This window comes from Odontesthes bonariensis, chromosome 10 (assembly GCF_027942865.1).
Source record: "Odontesthes bonariensis isolate fOdoBon6 chromosome 10, fOdoBon6.hap1, whole genome shotgun sequence".
Lineage (NCBI taxonomy): Eukaryota > Metazoa > Chordata > Actinopteri > Atheriniformes > Atherinopsidae > Odontesthes > Odontesthes bonariensis.
Window position 1 is genome coordinate 11698239 of NC_134515.1, and position 20526 is coordinate 11718764.

The 20526-nt window shown below is 38.7% G+C and overlaps 1 protein-coding gene across 1 annotated transcript; it reads right to left on the minus strand.

Moving 5' to 3' along the window:
- Window positions 1-639: 639 nt before the first annotated feature.
- ano11 (anoctamin 11) lies at window positions 640-18716 on the minus strand. Its single transcript, XM_075476277.1, has 24 exons — window positions 18343-18716; window positions 18046-18191; window positions 17366-17492; window positions 17067-17260; window positions 16866-16973; window positions 15781-15917; window positions 15634-15691; window positions 15454-15564; window positions 15208-15373; window positions 14478-14568; window positions 12099-12195; window positions 11855-11998; window positions 11432-11569; window positions 9878-9976; window positions 9585-9687; window positions 7638-7749; window positions 7489-7543; window positions 7243-7340; window positions 6786-6922; window positions 6489-6694; window positions 6256-6392; window positions 4970-5060; window positions 4342-4525; window positions 640-1698 (listed from the first exon to the last, which is right to left on the minus strand). The coding sequence occupies exons 2-24, from the start codon at window positions 18175-18177 to the stop codon at window positions 1667-1669; spliced, it is 2757 nt and encodes a 918-aa protein (XP_075332392.1). The 5' UTR covers window positions 18178-18191; window positions 18343-18716; the 3' UTR covers window positions 640-1666.
- Between the last annotated feature and the right edge of the window lie 1810 nt (window positions 18717-20526).

The following is a 20526-nucleotide window of genomic DNA, read 5'->3' on the forward strand; positions in this document are numbered from 1 at the left end:
AGCCAGTGTCCACAGTGCATACCTGTGCTCGCTGACATGTACTAACTCACTCTTCCTGCAGGCCATGGCAGAGGAACGCACAGCAATCATAACAATTCAAAGATGAACATGGCCAAAAGAGAAGAAGGGAGGGAGGAGGGTGTATTAGAAAAAGTTAGGCTGGCAGGAATGAAATAGGACAGAAAAAAGGGAGGAGAGAGTACAGAAGAAGGGGTGAAAAGGGGTGAGGAGGAAGAGGGGGAGGAGATGAGATCAAATAAAAGTCAAAAGTTGCCCGGGGCTGTAGCCATTGGTAGATCGTGTGAGAGGAGGAGGGAGAGGAAGAGAGAAATCATTAACGAACACCTGTCTGTTTCTGACTCGTAATAAATCAGGGTCTTCTTGTCTGTCTCTTGGAGAAGATTATGATATGGAGAGTTGAAGAAGAAAGTCGAGATGGTTGATGGAGTGGAATGATTAATGTTAATGTTCATCCCTGCACTGTAGTTGGTACAGTATCTCCCAGCTGAGAATTATTTCACAACCCAACGTTGAGGAGCACTTTGCGTTCATCAAAGTAAACTGATTTTGGTCTGAAATGTCAAAAAATGCAAAACCACTCACGCATGAAATACGACCTATTGAGGTACTTTTTCTCCACTCCTGTTTTTAGTATTGTACATCAATACTCTGAAATAGTTCATATAAATACTGTACAGAGCATTCAGGTAGAAAAAAAAGACTGGCATGCTAAGCATTGCTGAGTGAAAAGATAACAGGAAATCTCTGTAACAACAATACAATCAGCCTTTTAAACAGAAAAACAAAAGAAACATTGTGTGCTTTTTTTCCCCATCTTACAGTATCAGCCCCTGATAAAAGGAACAACTTTGACCTCAAGTTGGTCACTATTAACACCACCGATTTTACACATCAAAGTCAGTTTTCTACCCGCAAGGAACTCTACTGAGCCCATTATATCAGATGTTTGTTATCTTCCAAAGCTTTGGAGGAGCATTGTCAAGTGTGAGAAAATCAGGGTTATCTGTGCTTGAGGTTAAAGACTACAAATGATTGACAGAGTTTTCAAAATGAAGTGGAATCAGATTTTCACCTCAAGGATCCTCCAAAGGAACTCCACAAAACTTGTTATACCCCACGACTTGTTATTAATGTCAATAAACACCTATGACATGAAAAAAAAAAAACATACAAACTGGAGGCTTGATCTCAGGCCAGCGTGAAATCTAATTGGACCCAACAGGGACTGGCAGCAGTCTGACAGCACTGACAAATACATGCTGTAACTTTAGGTAGCCGTTAAAATGATAACTTTCTGACACAGACGTGGCTTAAACATTCATTACATATATATCTATGCGTTATCATAACATGGCCTTGATCCAACAGGGAGACATTTGAACCCATTTGGTGAAATAATCTAAAACAACCCAAGATGTATTATCCATACAGCTGAGTAAACTGAGGTGAGTTTGGTTTACATTACACGTCTGCTTACCATTTCATCTGTGCATCAGCATATGCATTTACAAAATGAAAAACAATGATAGTGCAAAGACAGTATTCCACGTGGGGAAAAAGTTCACACATGTTGTCCCAGATGCAAAGCAGAGTCTCCTATTCCTCCGATATTCCCTCCCACCTTTCCTTTTCCTGCAGAGGAGTCCTAACTCATGAGTCCAAAGGACACGTCGCTTGCTTCAGAAGTGGCAGGGCAGTTGGGTTTGGACATTGAATGAGGAAAGAGCAGATAGACAGTAGAGAGTGTTAGTTGTGTCAGGCTGACTACTGTGAGCGGTATGGTGGAAGAAAAAGGCTGACACAGACAATCTTTGCTGGAACATGCCAGCGAATTAAAGCTAGCTGCTACAATTCTGTTTTCTTAAACTGCTCAGGAAGAGACGCTGACAATACAAACAAAAGATTTCAACTAGTGAAGCCAATTAGTTTGAGTCCTTGGAGGATATGCTTCTTTGCGAGAATGAGCCAAGTCCACGTGTGTTAGGATCAAAACTAGAGTTGGCCTTCGTTCAGCCTCACATAACACGAAGGCTGGAAACAGAAACAAATAACCTGGCTCTGGCCAAAGTTCACAAATACACTAATAAAGCTCATTAATTCTGGTTGAGGCTCAATAGTTGGAAACAAGAGCTACTTCCTAGTTGTCTCACCGTAAAGTTTACTAGAATTTATTATTTTTGATAATCAACAGCCGGGCAGAGCATCCCATGTTTTTCTTTAAAATTTCTTCCCTCTCTGATTTATTTTATATTTATTCTTTTTACTTTGAACAGAGCAAGGCTGGCAGCCTCAAATCTTTACTAATAGCTTACAGAGATATATTGTTACTATTACCATACTATGCTATTGCTTTACTCAATCAAACTGTCCAAATTAATATTTTTTTGTTATTATAAACTGTAACTGCAGCCACAATATTCATAACAACCAGCTCCAAAAAAAGGGACAGGCAGTTCCAGCGGGAATTTAATACTCTGAGTGTTTTACGCATTATGTTGACGTGCATGTGCTAAATCATCACCCTTCAATTGATAAAAACAGGTGGTTTCTGTTCCCTACAAATTACAAGTGGAAGTAATTACTGTGCTGTATGCTTGCTGTGCTAAATGCTGTTTCTGACTGAGGTCAAGATGTTCTTCTTGAAAATGGCGTTTACTTACTCTACTCTACGTGCTTTCATCTGGCAACATTAACGACACATGACACAAGACAACAGCATGGGTCAGAGGACAGGGACACACACACAGGTGAGGATGTATCTGCACACTTTGGGCTGCATTCTCCATGAGCTGTGAATGTATAAACTGCTATCTTTGTGAGCATAACATAGTTTCTGACAGAAGTTGTATTTGAACTGCTCTACTGTTTATTGTTCTCGATCATTTCCACCAAGTTGAACATCAACTGAGGTGTTGACAGAGACAATAACAAATTAGGCCAACCGTGATCAACACGCATAGTTTGTGCATGTAATCAGCATAGATATATTTGGCACAGATCCCACACAAATGACTTTTTATGATCACGTTGTGTGTAGGCTAATGAGTTTCCAACAGCTAGTCAAGCTGCAGGTGCTTTTCAAATTCTCTGTGGAAGTGTGCAGACTGAGCTTTTAAAAGCATTCAAATTTATTAATTTCATTTCAGGGGATAAAGTGGTTCAGTGACAGGTTTAACACATAACCTGTGAACAGTGCTAGTGCATTGTTTCATGGATCCCCTGTACGCAATAATACAGTGTGATAACAACATACTGCAGCAAATTGTTGTGTTTTTCTTTGATTTGGTTCAGGTCTCATGATGTTAACATGGGAACACGTTATCTTTCATAGGAAACTGCAAACAGAAAGGCTTTTCTGTGAAGATATATTCACATGCTGAGGTTTTCAAAGATCTCTTTATTACTTTACTAATATGGTAACTAACATGTAGTTTTGACATGTTTATAAATTAAGGGTGCTTTGAGTTAATTATTTACGGTGGCCGAGAAGGGCAAAACAAAATTACAAACTCTGAAACACTTTTACATTTTGGAAAACAAAATAACATTTCCCAAAACAAATTAACATTTCAGAAAAGAAATTAACATTTCAGAAAACAAAATTACAAACTCTGAAACACTTTTACATTTTGGAAAACAAAATAACATTTCCCAAAACAAATTAACATTTCAGAAAACAAATTAACATTTCAGAAAACAAATTTACATTTCGCGAAACACTTTTACAAGTTCCGAAACAAATTAACATTTCACAAAACACTTTTACAAAGTCGACAATATTACGGAAAGGGAGGTTCCAAACCTCCAAGCTCCGAGGTTGACCCGGAAGTTATAACGGAAGCCTTCGATTTGAATTCATAGTGATCCAAGATGAACAGCGATATAGTGTTTCGCGAAATGTAAATTAGTTTCGAAACTTGTAAAAGTGTTTCGCGAAATGTAAATTTGTTTTCTGAAATGTTAATTTGTTTTCTGAAATGTTAATTTGTTTTGGGAAATGTTATTTTGTTTTCCAAAATGTAAAAGTGTTTCAGAGTTTGTAATTTTGTTTTCTGAAATGTTACTTTGTTTTCTGAAATGTTAATTTGTTTTCTGAAATGTTAATTTGTTTTGGGAAATGTTATTTTGTTTTCCAAAATGTAAAAGTGTTTCAGAGTTTGTAATTTTGTTTTGCCCTTCTCAGCCACCGTAATTATTGAGTCCTCTGCAGTCAAAATTTGCTCTTGCAGAAAACATTCAACTATGTGATTGTCAGATTTTATGCACAAGTGTGTGTTGCATGGTATTATGTGGGTGTGTGTGTCCCATGTTCTTACTGACCTGGGCTGAAGGTGCCTGGAGTGGCACAGGTGGCCCCTCGGCCTCGACTCACCAGCAGAGCCTCCTGATTTTCAGCCAGAGCTTGCTTTGCCAGGTATCGCTCCCTCTTGATCTTCAGCTCCAAGGACCCCGGGACATCAGGTACGATCCAGTCAATGGCTCGCAGTACAAAGAAGACAAAATGCTGGAGGAAAGGAAACATGGAGAAGAAGGTACTCAAGAAGGTTGTCATCAAACTGAAGAAACTATTTTAAAAAATGTGAAGTTGAACTTGATTTTAAGCACACAATAGACTGAGTCTCAAATTTGAATTTTATAATACAGCATAATCTACCTCTCTCTGCTCCCATCTAATTCAAATAAATGGGAAACCATTTGCATACATTAAAATTAGAACAGATGAATTTAAATAAAAGCACTGATACAACTTCTAGAAATGTATCTTTCAAACACAATAAAACGCAATGAAAGTATCCAAATGACCAGTATTGAAATACACAGTAGGCAACATACATAACAGAGAATAAAGGTGAGAGAGAAACATGGTAATAAATAAAAAGTGTGAATTAAATCAATGAAACAAGGCAAAAGGAAAGTAGATCAAGAGACAAAGCAGCTCCCTTTATACCTCAAATGCAATGATAAAACCAAGTCGGACAGCAAGAAGTTCCCAGTAGAAGAGAGTGTAGTTTCCATTGTTGTCTCTGAATGCTTTATATCTAAAAATGGATAAAACACAGTTACTGCAGATCATTCTGAGTAATATTTGGATGCGTGGTTTGCAGGACCAGCATAACATGATCAACCTGAAGAATGTTAAAACATCAGTAACACTACCCTCTGTTGGTCAAGTTGCTGATCTGAAGTCAGCAAAATGAAACCTTGATATTCTTGGACATTTTAGGATTTTGCTGAAAAAGATTCGGTGCTGAAATAAAATTTACAGGCAGAATTGTCCACATTTGGTTCTTTTACTACTCATTTTGATTTATTTTCTCATAAATCCAACACAGTACAATGACACTGTACAATGACAAAGAAAACATCTCTTCTCTCGGTCACTTAGATGCTTCAGTAACTTGATTGGAGTATCATTTAATCAACAAAAATACAACCTTACAGACAACCATGGATGTGTCAGTCCACCAACCAGGTCATTATGGCACACTGGTCAGACGTAAGCCGCCCCCCCATGAATAAAGAACATGACAGGCTGTTGGGAATCTTTCAAAATGCTCCTCAATAACACACAGTCTATTGAAAGCTAAATCTTCTGGTTTGATGAACTGAACTATTTGGCTACAACTCCAAACTATGTGTGTGGAGGAGACGAGACACTGAGCATCACATCCCTAATGTCATCCCTACAGTTACACAGGGTGACGGCAGTGTCATTCTGTGGTTTCAGCAACACGGCCTGGGAGACAAGTAAAGACAGATGGAGAGATGGATGCATGAAAATATAGAGAAATCCTGTTGGAGAAAGTTTTTCTGTGTGTTCAGGATCTCAGACAGAGGTGAAGAATTACACTCTGAGATTTTGATGCTGAGAGGCCTGAAAATACTCCCCATCCAGCCTTGTTGAGCTTCAATGTTTCTTCCTATAAAAAGGAGAAACTTCCAGATTCCCAAAATAACTTGACATTACTATGAATGCTAGGGTGCTTTAGCACATGAGTAAATAAGATATTTGTCTTTTATTCCCTAATAAGTTTGCAAATTACTAAAAGAACGTATCTTACTTTGCTATTGTGAAGAACTGTGAGTGGATTTATCAGAAAACAGAATAACTGAAGACATCGTAAAAGCATACAAAAAATACGGAAAACTTTAAAAAAGAAGTGTGAGATCTTTCCATATGGACTTTTTTTAAAAGAGGCAGCTTCATTAATGTTACACAAACAGACACCGTACCTGCACATGGGGGGCTCTGTGTAATTTAGTGGAGCGTAGGCCAAGGTGAAGTTGACATATCCGTGGAGATCATTATCAAACTTGAGCTGGTAGAGCAGGCGAGGTAAAAAATCTGATGTGAAGGCTATTAGGAAAGCCTGAGGAGAGAAAAAACGATAATGTTTTTGGAAATATTTGTTCTTCTCTGTAGTATCAGTATAAACTCTAATGAAAATAACTAGAGATCCACCCACATTTGCAATAACAGACAGATGTGACAAGCCCTCCAGTATGTTGAACCAGACTCCGATGTTTTGCGCACGTTCAGCTACAGGCCGGCGGTACTCGCACGCAAACTTGTGGGCGTCCAGGCGGATCTCCACCCAGTTGTTGAGGAGTGCAAAGAGCGGAGCGAGGGGGAACGCCGCCACGAAAATGGTAATGAACCCAAACTGCAGCACTGCCCAACAAAGCAACAAACATAGCAGTATGTATCACTGACATCTGAACTGCTGAAAGTATCCAAAGCAGATACAGATGTGGATAATCACCCATTTCCAGATATTCTTCAAACAGACCCCCACACTCCACCAGCTGGTAGTCTTCCTCCCAGCGCTGAGGCTCATGGGATGCTTTACCCCCCAGCACACTGGCCAAAGTTCTCTTCTGACGCCAGGCCTTCACTTTGCTGTCAGAGCAGAGAAAGAAGAACTGCTGTGGAGCTGGTAGAGATTCTGCTGTTTTATTTCAATCTAATTTCATGTGTATATTTTTCATATTAGTTCGACACTACACATCTACTAATTTACCTTCTTTCATTCTCATATAAATGTTTCTATCTTTTCATCATACAGAGTCTGACAGACTTGGTCGTTCTGACCCATCTAACACGGTTTAGTAAAGTAAGTTCCAATGTAAAGAAGAGAGAACCATCAAATCCAAAGCTGCTTTGAAAAACAACAACACAAAAAGCACACTGGTTTATGAGTTGTATAGGTGAAAACATACGGTATAATGAACTCCTGGATGTTGTTGATGAGCTGCTTCCCAACCATTATGATGAAGAGTTGTTCAGCTAGTTCAACGAGGCAACCACCAGGACCACACTGTAATATGAAAGCATGGAGATGAGAGTCAAGGAGCATCATTTTTATCATTCTGAGATTATTATGCAACAGGAGGGACCCGTCAAAAATTTTCCATGAGGAATTTATATAAAAATATCCAAAGAATAAAAGAAATAACATGACTTACATCTTCATTTCTCATCCCAAACAAGGTTCCATAGTTGGAAGGGTAACCCACAAACCTAGTCACACAAATAAGAATGATAGTTAGCCCCTCTTTGTTGCGATGTCATCATCAATTTGTGATGTGTTTTCTGTGACAAGCTCATGCCTCACCTCCCCTTAAAGAAAGCCACGTAGAAAGGAGATGAGTAAAAGTTGACAAACTGGAAGATGAAGACTTTGAAGATGAACGCATTGTCATACTGGGTTTGTGTTCTGTGCATCTCTGCAATGTGAATACAAAGACACAACATAAAAGACATAAAGTGTTGGCAATAACTGTACCTGATGCCTTCATTTTCTCGTCCAGATTGCTTTGGCTCAACTCAAACTGATTTTTCATACCAATATTGCCTCATTCACTGAAATTAACTTAGTGAATTAGATGCAAATATAACTTGAATAAATACATTTCAAAAACAAGACAAAGACTCAATGATCTTGTAAATAAGTGACTTAACTCTCTGACTTTAAAAGAATCAATGTGACTGTTAAGGAAAACAGTGTTTGTGACCTTGCAAGCTATTTGTAACCACTTTGGAGCCTAAAATCTGCAGTTTGTAGAAGTTAACAGAGTTTTCTGGAAAGTTTTCTGCATTAATTGACAAGCAAGATTCTTATTACTATGTCCTCAAAGTAGAAGTAGAGTTTTACTGGTTATCATTTGTTGCTGCTGTCATCATAAGGGCATGACAGCTGGATTTAACAAGCTGTTATGGTTCAATTTAAACTAAAACTGCTATTTACTACCTACTGGTAAGGTAGAAACTGTTTTCCCTTTAGCTTCTATTCAACCCCTTTGATTTTGTTAAACCTGGAAAATAAACATGTTGAATATGTTAACTTTGGAAGTAGCTAAAAAAGTCAGTCTATTGTATTTATTATTATTATTATTATTAATAATAATAATAATAATAATAATAATATTGTTTTTAAATTACTAATCAATATATTAAAAAATAATACCAATGAAACACAAGTCGGAGTTAAAAGGATCAAGTTGCAGTAAAGCAGAAATGAGGAGAAATGTAAAAAACATGATTTCAGTCTCTGAATCACATGGAAAAGTCCACCTGTCATAAATCATTGAAACAAGTATAATATAATGTAGCTTTAGTCACTTCAGACCTGATCAAAAATTTGAATGGAAAATGGTTCACACTGAGCACACAAACTCGAGTCCCCACAGTGAATAAGTTTATAGTCTGTCATTGTCATCTTGAAGTGGTAGTTATCCACTTTAAGCCATGCTTTGAATGAAATGAGTCCATGCTGAGACTCAGAAAAGTGAAATAAATGTAACTTGACAGAAGATGTGTATGATTTTGGCTATTTCATATGTATATTTACAGTTATACTTTCAGTACACATTGCATAAGAAGCAACAGAATACGTCATGTTTCCTGTCACATCCACATGCTTTTCAGCTGCCGTGCTTCAAATCAGTTGTAAATTTGTAAAATTAGCTGCCCTTAAAATTCTAGCGCGCCCCTATCTTCACCATTACAAGAATACATGAGCATGAAGCCATGCAGAATGAGCTCAATTTCTCACTCATTGCTTTCCTGAGAAAAAGTTAAATGTTGCTGCAAAAATGCTCACTTGGCCACCAACACAACACGCCTTCCTCCCGGCACATTGAGAGGCGAGGGGATGATTTACCGTTCGTGTGTGTGACAGTGTGTGACTCGCTGTGCTGCACGCAGCTCCACAGTAAAAGAAGACCTTACTATTTTATATAGTAAACAATTTAAAAATTAATGTGTGAATGGGTCACCAAATATATATGTGGGGCTGTTAATATACCCGGGCAACCTGTCCAAATAATACCATTGTGTGAGAAACATGAATAAAATAATAATTGGCCAATTCCTTCTCTTATAGAGGTGCTGAGATGAAATTTAGGGGGAGCTTGAGCAAAACTGAATAGGGTCTAAAATTGCTACAGCCAGACATTGGGACATCTGCTCTTTAAGAAGTGTAAGCTTTTATTGAGTGGACATCAAGTGAGAGGCTGACAAACTGAGGTTTGAAGTATTACAGAGCATAACTGATTCTTACCCCATTTAGTGAGCTGCTCAGCTAATGCGGTGTAGACCTGTCCCATCAACAGGATGAGGCCCAGATTTACAATACTGCCGGAGATGTTGGCTATGGTCCCTGCCTGGGGAGGATGGCACACATGCATGAATGCTAACTGCAGGCAAACATATATGTTTTACTATTTTATATCATTTTCAGAATATTTTATTAAACATAGTATTCAATTGTGCAAGCAAATCATAAAATATTAAAAACGAAACAAATTAAATATGCACGCTGTTTAGCTCTAATATATATATATATATATATACCTCTGTCCGCAGCACAGGGCTCCCAGTGTGATACATCATCACACTGATGATACCGCGGCACATGACCACAGTCACCAGGAAGATTATCACCACACACAACTGAGAAGAAAGAAATTGGAACAGCAAGAAAAGAATGTGGTTAGTTGTATCTATGGAAAAAGCAAAGAAATAACACCGTAACTGAATTGCTGTTTATGACGATGAGAATATGCACGCATTCCCCGCTACATCTAGCAGTGCAGAGCCTGGAATTGGATTGGATACATTTTAATGTTGTCGAGGGGCAATTTGGATCACAACAAAAGTCAGTACAAAATCATACTAATTCACCTAAAACATAATATGTGACGTGCATATTCTATCATATCATATTAAAGGAGAAAATGAGGCGCAGCTATTATCATCTACCCCACGTCTCTCAGCTGTCTGATAAGTCCAGCCTGCTCACTTCCTCTCTGATATCTCAAAATTTGTTATCAAACAGTGTTCTGCTTCTGAAAATGATCTAACAGGAAATCAATTCTCTGAACCGAAATCCATAATTAGCAGAATACATTTATCTTTCCAAGCCTGTTTTGCAATAAAACAGATGACTGATGGGCAGTGGGTATCAGATAAGAATACACTGATCGTAGTGTTTATAGGTGCCCCGGCTGCATTTTTCGATTTTCAACCACCACCACTATTGAAAACTGATCCTCCTTTCTATACTTCCATGAAGAATCAATCCCTAATACAACATATAGACCATGGCTCAGATAAGCTGATTATATTTAGCCCTGTGGCTTACCTGTGACCTGGATTTAGAATATGGAAAGGGTTCAGTTACCTTTGCAGTATTTGTTTAGTAGAGCAGATCACAGGTGTAAACCCACCCTTCTTTTTCTTTTCAGAATGATAAAAGCTCAAAAGAGGTTGAGACCCTTCACAGGAACCAAATATATAGGATTAAATACCCATTATACAGCTTAGAGATCACTGTCGTTTGCTTGGAAGACAATAATGGATGATAGCCTTTTCTTGCTAAAAAGATGGAGTCAACTCAGGAAAGACTTTGGTTTACGTTCTCCTTCAACATTGACACCATTGCTCAAAAATCATATCTTGATTCGTCTTTCAGATATTGGCACAATAGTGGTTATCACCAATCTGACAATGTATACAACAATGTTATTTTCTGGGATTCTCTCATTCTTTGCATCCTTCTGTTACTGTTGTTGTAGCACCATTCTGCTCTTTTGGTGTTCATGTATGAATTTATAGTTTTGGGCAAACATTGAAGACAATAGGCACAGAATCGCTTTTAGATTAATTTTCCTGTAAATGACGATCTTTAAAATAACATAACATTACAATAACATAGAATAACACTTTGCCTACAATGTATGGTGATGTAAACTGCAAGAAGTGTGACATAGAAAGATATATATATAGATAGATTTGAGTTTATGGTGACATCAAATTGGACACAGGAAGGGAACTTTCTGTTGCCCCAGAACTTATATATATGTATATATGTACACCTGCAATTCAGAAACAGCAAATGTGACTCACCATTAATATGATGACCATGGAGCCAGTGAACATACGAGACAACCTGGCCTTTTCCGGAAAGTAAGGCTCTTTAACCCCGGTCACCGGATTTTCCTCCACACTCGGTGCCATGGCTGCAAACTCTGGCCGAGGACGCTCCTGAGAGGACACAGCGATGACACAGTGAACAATCAGTGGGTAGACAGTAAGTTACCAAGAGGTTATGTGGTTAGCTTCTGTGCTGTTTACTGTTGTGTACTCTTGATAGTTGTTAACAGTGTTAATTTTTGTGTAAAAATGGAAAAAGTTAAAAATTACACAAACTTATTATGTTCCTTTGAAGATTTGAGTTTCTTTAATCATGTCACAGAAAGAACCATACAGCCATGAGACTGTAAACCAATATGGCTATAATCCTACTGAAGCTACAAGTAATTATGAGACCTCTTCCTCGTGGAAGTCCATGCAATCCCAGTGATGAGCCAGAGTAGCCATCTTTCGCTTCCAGTACTCCAGAAAGGTTACAGCCCAGAATGACATGAATACACTGAAGAACACTGTACCCGGGTGGTCAAACAGGTAGCCCAGCTGCAATGCACAGACACAGAACAAACATCAGCTCTCAGTCCATTTGCATTGCAATTCTAAACTGGGTTGTTTATCATTTAAAGTGCTGACTGTTCTTCACCTTAGCCATGGTGCAGATATCAGACATGTTCCAGGCCTCACACGTTTTACAGAGTGGACACATCAGATAATTTGCTCCACTGTTACAGATTTCCTTCCTGCTGACAGACACATAGATGAGTAACAGCTGAGAAAACATGAGTTGCAGGTCTTTATTCCTCCAGTGATTGAAAAACAAATACAGGGGTTTACAATCACACACTGTACTCTTAGTTATTAAGGGACTACGTGGTTTAAAAATTATTTCTTTTTCCTTCACAAAAACTCAAAATACACTGATACTTATATAAGACATGAACGGTGCTGAAATCAGTCTCCCAGCTTGCTACCACGAAACAGGGCTACTGCCCTTTCTTTTGTTTGAATCACACACTGAATTACAGAAACACATCAGATCTAAAGAAACTCTGGGCTGAATGGGAGACATCAATCCTCCTTATTTTTTGACGATGAGAATATGCACGCATTCCCCATCTACATCTAGCAGGGCAGAGCCTGGAATTGGATTGCATACATTTTAATGTTGTCGAGGGGCAATTTGGATCACAACAATAGTCAGTACAAAATCATACTAATTCACCTAAAACATAATATGTGACGTGCATATTCTATCATATCATATTAAAGGGGAAAATGAGGCACAGCTATTATCATCTACCCCACGTCTCTCAGCTGTCTGATAAGTCCAGCCTGCTCACTTCCTCTCTGATATCTCAAAATTTGTTATCAAACAGTGTTCTGCTTCTGAAAATGATCTAACAGGAAATCAATTCTCTGAACCGAAATCCATAATTAGCAGAATACATTTATCTTTCCAAGCCTTTTTTGCAATAAAACAGATGATTGATGGGCAGGTAGTATCAGATAAGAATACACTGATCGAAGTGTTTATAGGTGCCCCGGCTGCATTTTTCGATTTTCAACCACCACCACTATTGAAAACTGATCCTCCTTTCTATACTTCCATTAAGAATCAATCCCTAATACAACATATAGACCATGGCTCAGATAAGCTGATCATATTTAGCCCTGTGGCTTACCTGTGACCTGGATTTAGAATATGGAAAGGGTTCAGTTTCCTTTGCAGTATTTGTTTAGTAGAGCAGATCACAGGTGTAACCCCCCCCCCTTCTTTTTCTTGACAACATGGACTGAATGGGAGACATCAATCCTCCTTATTTTTTGTAAATTAATCATTATTCTGGACTAATTGTTCATAATCACATAAGACTTCTGCAGGTCCTTATTTCCAAATGTTAGTCATCGTCATCATAACTACTGACTCTAATCAGTGGCTTTAATCTACAGTTTGATTTAATGAGGCTGAATTTGAGACATTTGGTTGCTTCCCTTCCTGTGATGTTGGCATCTCTTCCATTTCTTTCAGCCCCACCTGTTACATTATTGTGAGATGATATTTCTTTTAATAATACCAAGAAAAATTATTGGTAAACAAGTCTAAAGTCAATATACGGTTGCACACACTCTAGCATTCACTCACTCACTCCAAAATAAACTGTGCTGTGTTGGCCCTGTCTTGATAAAATATTTATATTGAGCCTGGCACAGACTTACCCCATGAATATATGGGGCTTTTATATCTAGAATAAACAGTGCTTTGATTTATATATACACTTAGTATAGTATAGGGCTAGTTTAAAGAGTTTATTTTCTCCAGAAATCATGGCATCCCTTAGAGGAAAAGTTATGACATATGACTCTTTCTGTGTGTAAGAAAAGTAGATCGATAATAATCTCATGTCTGCACATTAAGTGCTGCACTATGGGCGGTGCAAGAACAGGTTAAGGTGTGCTTCTGAACAGGCATGATGACCAAAGTCTATCAGTCTGACTGTGACAACAAAACCCTTAAAAACAAGTGATTGAAACAGACCTCTTACATATATATCAATGCAAACTCATACAAATCCTAACATAGTCAGAAGCAATTGCATCGTATTCCCAAGAAATAAAAGCATCAATTTATGAGCTAATGTCTGCACATGAATTTGGCTGAGAGCAACATCATGTCACAAATTCCCATGCATCAGAGGTCCATTTTATGCTTTTAATCACAAAGCGGGCTACCGTGTAGAAATGGCACGCAACAAAAATCCCTTGCTGAACTGGCAACATTCTGAATGAGCTTTCTGAATCCAAAGGCCAACAGGGTGTCCTGTAAACTGCTCTGCATGTAGTACTGGTGGGGGAACTTTGAAATATTTGATCAATATATATCATAAAACCTCTGCGAAATGTTACAGTCACATACAATTAAAAATGTTTTAAATGCGTTTTTCCTTATGAAATGCTACTCTGCTCCATGTCAACTCTGGCTTTGTACTTCAGCACATATTTTGTGAAGCGAGTGCAGACTCACGCTGGCGTGTTGGTACCCATGGACATGACTCCAGACACAAAGACAAGGGTTCCAACCACAGCCGCTGGCAGAAGCCAGGCTGTGTAGAAACCTGCAGAGACACACAGCTCCATTAGACTGCAGCTGTCAGCTGATACAAAGAGGGGAAGTGCCATTACACAGCTGTACTGATGCTCAATGTACACTTAAAGCTGAGGTTAATAAATGTATTGTCTGAAGCAAGTCTTTCCATTTTCTGCTGATGCTGTGTGTGCCACACAAGTCTCTTTGTTTATGATTTATAGATACCACTTCCTATGCAAAATGATTACATCTGCCTCTGTGGTTTATGTGGATTCCCACAGAAATGTACCAAAACAATAACTGAACCAGTCGGCCTTAGCCTCAAATGCAGTGTTAAACTGTTTGTTTCTTGTGTGGAAATTTTGTGAACCATTCCCAAACATTTATTTTTATTGATTATTATATTATTATTATAATAATATATTACTTATTTACATTACCAGTGAGAAGACAATTTTCTGATGAAGATAATGAGATGCTGTTGAAATTTCCCAAAAAAGGAAGTATGTAGCCCTTGAACTGAGTTATTGGTAGAAAAAAAGTAAATTTAGTTTGCTTTAGTTTATGTTTTATTATTTTCAATTAAACAAATCAAATTAACAAAATCACCTCCACATGTGGAAGTGTGCTGATCAGATAATAAGTGTAAATAAATATGAATATTTACCCAGCCATGCAAAGTAGAGAGCAATCTTCTCTCCAAAGTACTCCCTGATGTGGTCCAGTGGTTGATACTTGTACCATTTACACCAACGTGCCCAGTAGAAGTAAAGAACTTGCCTCTGGTTCAGCTCATCGGGACGGATCTCATAACTTTGCAGCTGAAAAGGGCCCTGAAGGAAAACAAACACACTGTAAATAGAGAGGGAAAACAGAAATAATGCAGGTTTCAGAACACGTTATAATATCTCACCTCGTGCAGGGGGAAAGCTGCTGTGTAGGCACCCTCATGTACCAGTCTGTCCACACCAACTTCACCCCTCTTCCTTTTGCCGTACACTGTCCGGGCAAGAATCTCATGCACCTCAATTAAAAAACAAACAGTTAATACATCAAATTTACTGTATTGTGTTGCTCTACGTGTGTTACTTACAACACGGTGCCTCTGTGTGTTTGTGAAGAATTTCTCACGGTCTTCACATCCAAGGAATCTAAAGAAAGTATTTTAATTTAGAAAAAAAAAACACTGTCATTCAAAGCAATCAGAATCTGCTATTCACTAAAGTTAACCAGAGCTCACCTGTTCATCTTTGACTTGCGAAAGGCACATGTGTAATAGTCCAGCGGCCTGTTGGGCACTGACTCCATCAATACATTAGGTATGCATAGTCTTTTCAGGACCAGAGCAGATGTGTTTAAGTCCAGATGTGGCTGTGCCTGGGAGCCAAACACACACTTGTTCAGTATAATTATAATTTTCATTAACCCCATTTCAAAATACGAATGTAATTTGGCAACACCCATGGTTACTTGTGGCAGGGAATACAGTTTCAATGCATAACTCTTTTTTTTTACATTTATGGTGCCGGTTAGATATGCAAGTTGCCTGTTCATTAGGAACGAATGCACTTCACATCATCAGATTTGCAAGCTTTTGAACCAGGTGCTAATGACAAGCTGGATAGGTCCTCTCCTATATGGTCTGGAAGACACGGGGTCCAAGATCCACAAAAAGAGTTTAAATTCATGTCCATAAATTAAAGGAGCTTTGGCCCAGAGAAGGTAGCAGAGTTTCTGAATTATTTTCACATGTGGCTTCTTCTTTGCCTGATTTGCAGCTTTAACCTAATTTTGCGGATGGCACACTGACTTGTGTACACAGACAGTGATTTCTGGGGTCCGTTTCACAAAGCAGGTTCAACAAAGTCTGAGTCTAATCATGAACTCTGAGCACTCCAAGCGCGTGCACCACAACTGTAAAAAGCCAGCATAAATGGAGCCCCGATTCGACGAGTCAGCGTGGCAGAGGGGAAGAGGAGGGCTACTCAGAGTTTTCACTAAACCTGCTTTGTGAAACAGACCTCTGGAAGTGTTCCTGAGCCCATGCAGTGATTTCCATGACTGAATCACATCATTTTAAAGATGGTTCCACCTAAGGACCTGAAGATCATGAGCATTCAGGACTGGTTTACAGCTGTGTCCCTTGCACACTGGGATGTTTCCAGATTCTCTCAGTCTTTAGATCATATTATGTTCTGTAGATGATGGAATAGCTAAAGTCATATCTAGTGAAAGTTAAAAATGCTTATCAGTGAGGTCCATTCATAGCTGGTATCAAAATAAAGTTTAGTGAACATTTAAAGCATTATAATTATCAATGCTGACCTGCAGTGGAGCTCTAAGGCACAGTTCCTCAGCATAATACACCAACACATCCCAGGGAACACTAAGTTTAAGAAAATAGATTGTTTTCTTCTCATTTGCTGTTTCCTCCTGATGACGAACCAGAAGAGAGACAAAGTGTTGATTTATAAATCAGGAAAAATCATTTGTACTTTTATAACTTAATGAAATAAACCTCAGTACTTTTTCCATGACTAATCCAGAACTTTGCAGATTCTGGACAAACTTCTCCCTCCACTGTGCCAGCTGTGCTTTCCTGCGTTCAGACCTGCTGCTCTCGTCAGTGGGAGCAGGTTCTCCCTCCCTACTGATCACCTCACTTTTCACCTTCCCTCGCCGCTTCCTCCTTGAGCGAACCTCCCATACCAGCACAAAGTCTAAACCCAGAGCAAAAACCTAAACAGTTAAATGAAGGACTGACTTTTCCATCCATCAGTTCGATTGTGACAGCTGAGACCATGTGAAGTGCTGAGGCTTCCTACCAATTTTAGTCCTTCCATCTCTGAAGTAGTTTCCCAGCAGTGGAACTGTTTGGTCACTTCTTGTATTACAGTGAACATAAATGGGATCATAGCCATCCACATCTTCATTGGCAGCAGCGGCTGAGAACTGAAAACATCAGCACAGTTAGTTTATTATCAAAATCTGTCATTTCAGAAAGAAAACGTAGTTGTTTTTCTCTTAAGGCATAAAAAAAAAAACTACCCTCTGTTATGCATGAAAACTTTTTGCTCTGAATGTGAACAGTTAATTGTCTTTTGATGGGGTTTGACCATGAACCTTTGTGCAGCACACATCATGATAAAAGCCTCCACTTTACAGTAATGAGCCCAGAAATATGAGACAGAAAATGATCACACTGAGATTTCTACAGTACAACAGAAAACAAGCTCTTATTACAGTAAAGTTAGTCTCATCACAAGCTATTATTCATGTGTTGGACCTCATATCATTTTGTACTCGGGTGGATATCACATGTAGCATAAAAGCTTCCAGATTCACTACCATGTGTCTGAAATCAGTCGGGTGTGAAAGGATAAGGCAGAGGGGGCAGAGTAATTGATGGCGACACAGTCCATGTGCAGCTATTTTCAAAATTCATGTGATCTGAGAAGATAACACAAAGCAGCAATGTAGAAAAATAAAGCAAAATAGTACTTACATATCGTGGTGGGATAAAGACCCCATTCTGCAGACTGCCATAGCCGTGTATGGTTTGTGTTTCACACCCATTGTCCATTTCCAGGAGGACCTCTCTGTCCCCCCGGGGCACCTCCGAGCTCTTCCTCAACATGATGGCAAAAGATCCTGTGGATGGACACATACAGCATACTGATAATTCACATGAAATTGTTCTGCATAAAAAAAATCTGCACTTGTCTTTGAAATTATGTCATGAATGGGAGTGACTGTAAGAAAGACAAAAAAAATTTAAATAGATGCTGATAGAGTACTGTGCCTTTGCTGTTGTGAATATTAGGCTGCTGCTGAAGTGGAGATTTGCAGCAGTCTGTGCTCCCCTTGTCTTCTTCCTCTTCTTTATCTCTGTATCCCTCAAGCTCCTTGGCTCCACTGCATTAGCTGCGAAATACCGTAATGGATCTAGAACGTGGGCAGTGGCTTGTACAGCACTTTGCTGCACCTCAGCAGGGGAAATACACATTGCACATTCCCACATCATAAATAATGCAATCATCAGTCAGGGGTTATAAAGGAAAGAATAATTGTGTCGGACTTATTACATGTGGGAGGAAGGGGGTTGATGCTACTGAGTATTTCCTTATCCAGACATGCTTTGTTCGCCACAGTCAATTTTCAACAGAAAAATTGACATAAATTAACAGCATCAGCAGAAAAGCTCCACCACACTCAACTGTATTTTCTCACCGTCACAAGACTCAAACTGTGCAAGCCTTAAAATTCTGTCGGCTTATAATCAGAAGACTTACTGATCTAACAGCCTCCACAAGCATCCTTTTCATAGATGACACCCCACCTGGCTCTCAGTTGACTGCAGTGCTGCAGTCCAAACAGAGCTGGATAAGAGTACGATGGGATGGAGGTAAAGGAACAAGCAAAAATCGCCAAAGCTGCAGGAACAATAAACCAATTTCATATATGATGCCATCAGGGTTATCTCAGACTTTTTAATGAAGAGCAAAGAGTCTGAGAAATGTAGGCAGGGAAGGTCTGTTGAATACTTCATCAGGTGGCGTCATGGGAAAAGGAGGACACAGTGTTTGAGACTTGATCCAAGCTAAGGACTAAGGTCTATACTCTAAGTGCTCTGTACTACTAGAATTCAGTTTTCTCCTTAATTTTCTGGCAATGACTTTCTATTTGAGCCATCCATTTACTGTTAATATCAACAGTCTCTTTGCAGGTTTGAATGAACAGTGATTTTGATTCGAGCCTCACACAGTTCTTCTTGCTTTAGGACCACAGCTGGGAGGATCTTCATCTTCGTTTTTAAATTTCTTGCTCAAGTGATTCCACCTTACTCAACTGAGTACAATTTTCCTTTCACGCCCTTAAAATCGAGCACTTTTCTGAGTGTTATTTTGTTTTGTTGATGAGACTTTCAACTCGGTCACATTCTACATGTTAGACATGAACTTCAAACTGTTTTGACTTCTTATGCCTCTTGCTGCATTTTCCTTTCTTGATCCAGTTTGAATTGTTGTGTGCAGTAAAAACAAAACTGATAACAAGAAGGGTAAATGGTTTGTTGCAACCATGGCAACAGCATGGGTACACATAGGATGGCATACTTCTAAATGAATAAAAATCTATCTGAACAAGAACAGTGGAAACTTGTTGCCCTAGCAACTCCATAAAATTTCTGTTATAGCAGAGGCTGTGAAGATGGCTTTGTGTTAGATGTTGTATTGTCTGACTGCTTTGTATTATGAATTCATATTGATATATACATATATATATATAAAAAACTGAAAAAATATTATACTTTTATAAGATTCTGAGGTACAATAGTGCAGATCTCCAACATTTTCATTAAAAGTAGTGGACTATATCTGTATTTACAGGACAAACATAACCTCTACTGGTGTATCTGACATGAGCAGACAGAGGAGAGTGCTATATGTCCAAGCTAACATGCTGGTTAGAAAATTCCATCACTGCACTACAGATGTTAAAGTTAACCTGTTTCGAACTTACTGCTCCCCTCTTTATACAGCTCCACTCTGGGTTAGATACAAGAAGGAGAGTCTGCTGAAACTGAAGGTAGCTTATAATGACTGTCTCAGGATTCTCCTAAAGAAACCAAGGAGTACTAGAGCAAGTGGTTTATTCTGCAATCTAGGTCTTACTACTTTCATGGCACTGCTGAGAAATCTTACTTTTAAGTTCATGAGCAGGCTTGACCATGCAACAAATGAGCTTATTGCACAGTTGATCCTAGTCGTAGCTGTAAGGTACATGTCTATGATCTGGGAACACTGGTATGAGTGCCTTCATTAGCTCCCCTTTTTTAGTATATGTATATATGAATGTGTAATGTATTGTATTAATGATGTATAATGTTTCCACTGTGGGCCTTGAGCCTGTAATAAAGTTTATATATCAGGGGAATTGCAACATTGAAAAATCTCTGCGATTACTAGAAAAAGCTAAATATATTGAA

What these genes read in the sequence shown, in the direction of transcription:
- ano11 (XM_075476277.1), bottom strand. Translation starts at nt 18,177, where the DNA reads ATGTTGAGGAAGAGCTCGGAGGTGCCCCGGGGGGACAGAGAGGTCCTC. An exon ending in CAGCTTTCCCCCTGCACGAG is followed by an intron (nt 15,374 to 15,453) that starts GTGAGATATTAT and finishes GTTTTCCTTCAG; the next exon opens with GGCCCTTTTCAGCTGCAAAG. An exon ending in ATATCTGCACCATGGCTAAG is followed by an intron (nt 11,999 to 12,098) that starts GTGAAGAACAGT and finishes TGTGCATTGCAG; the next exon opens with CTGGGCTACCTGTTTGACCA.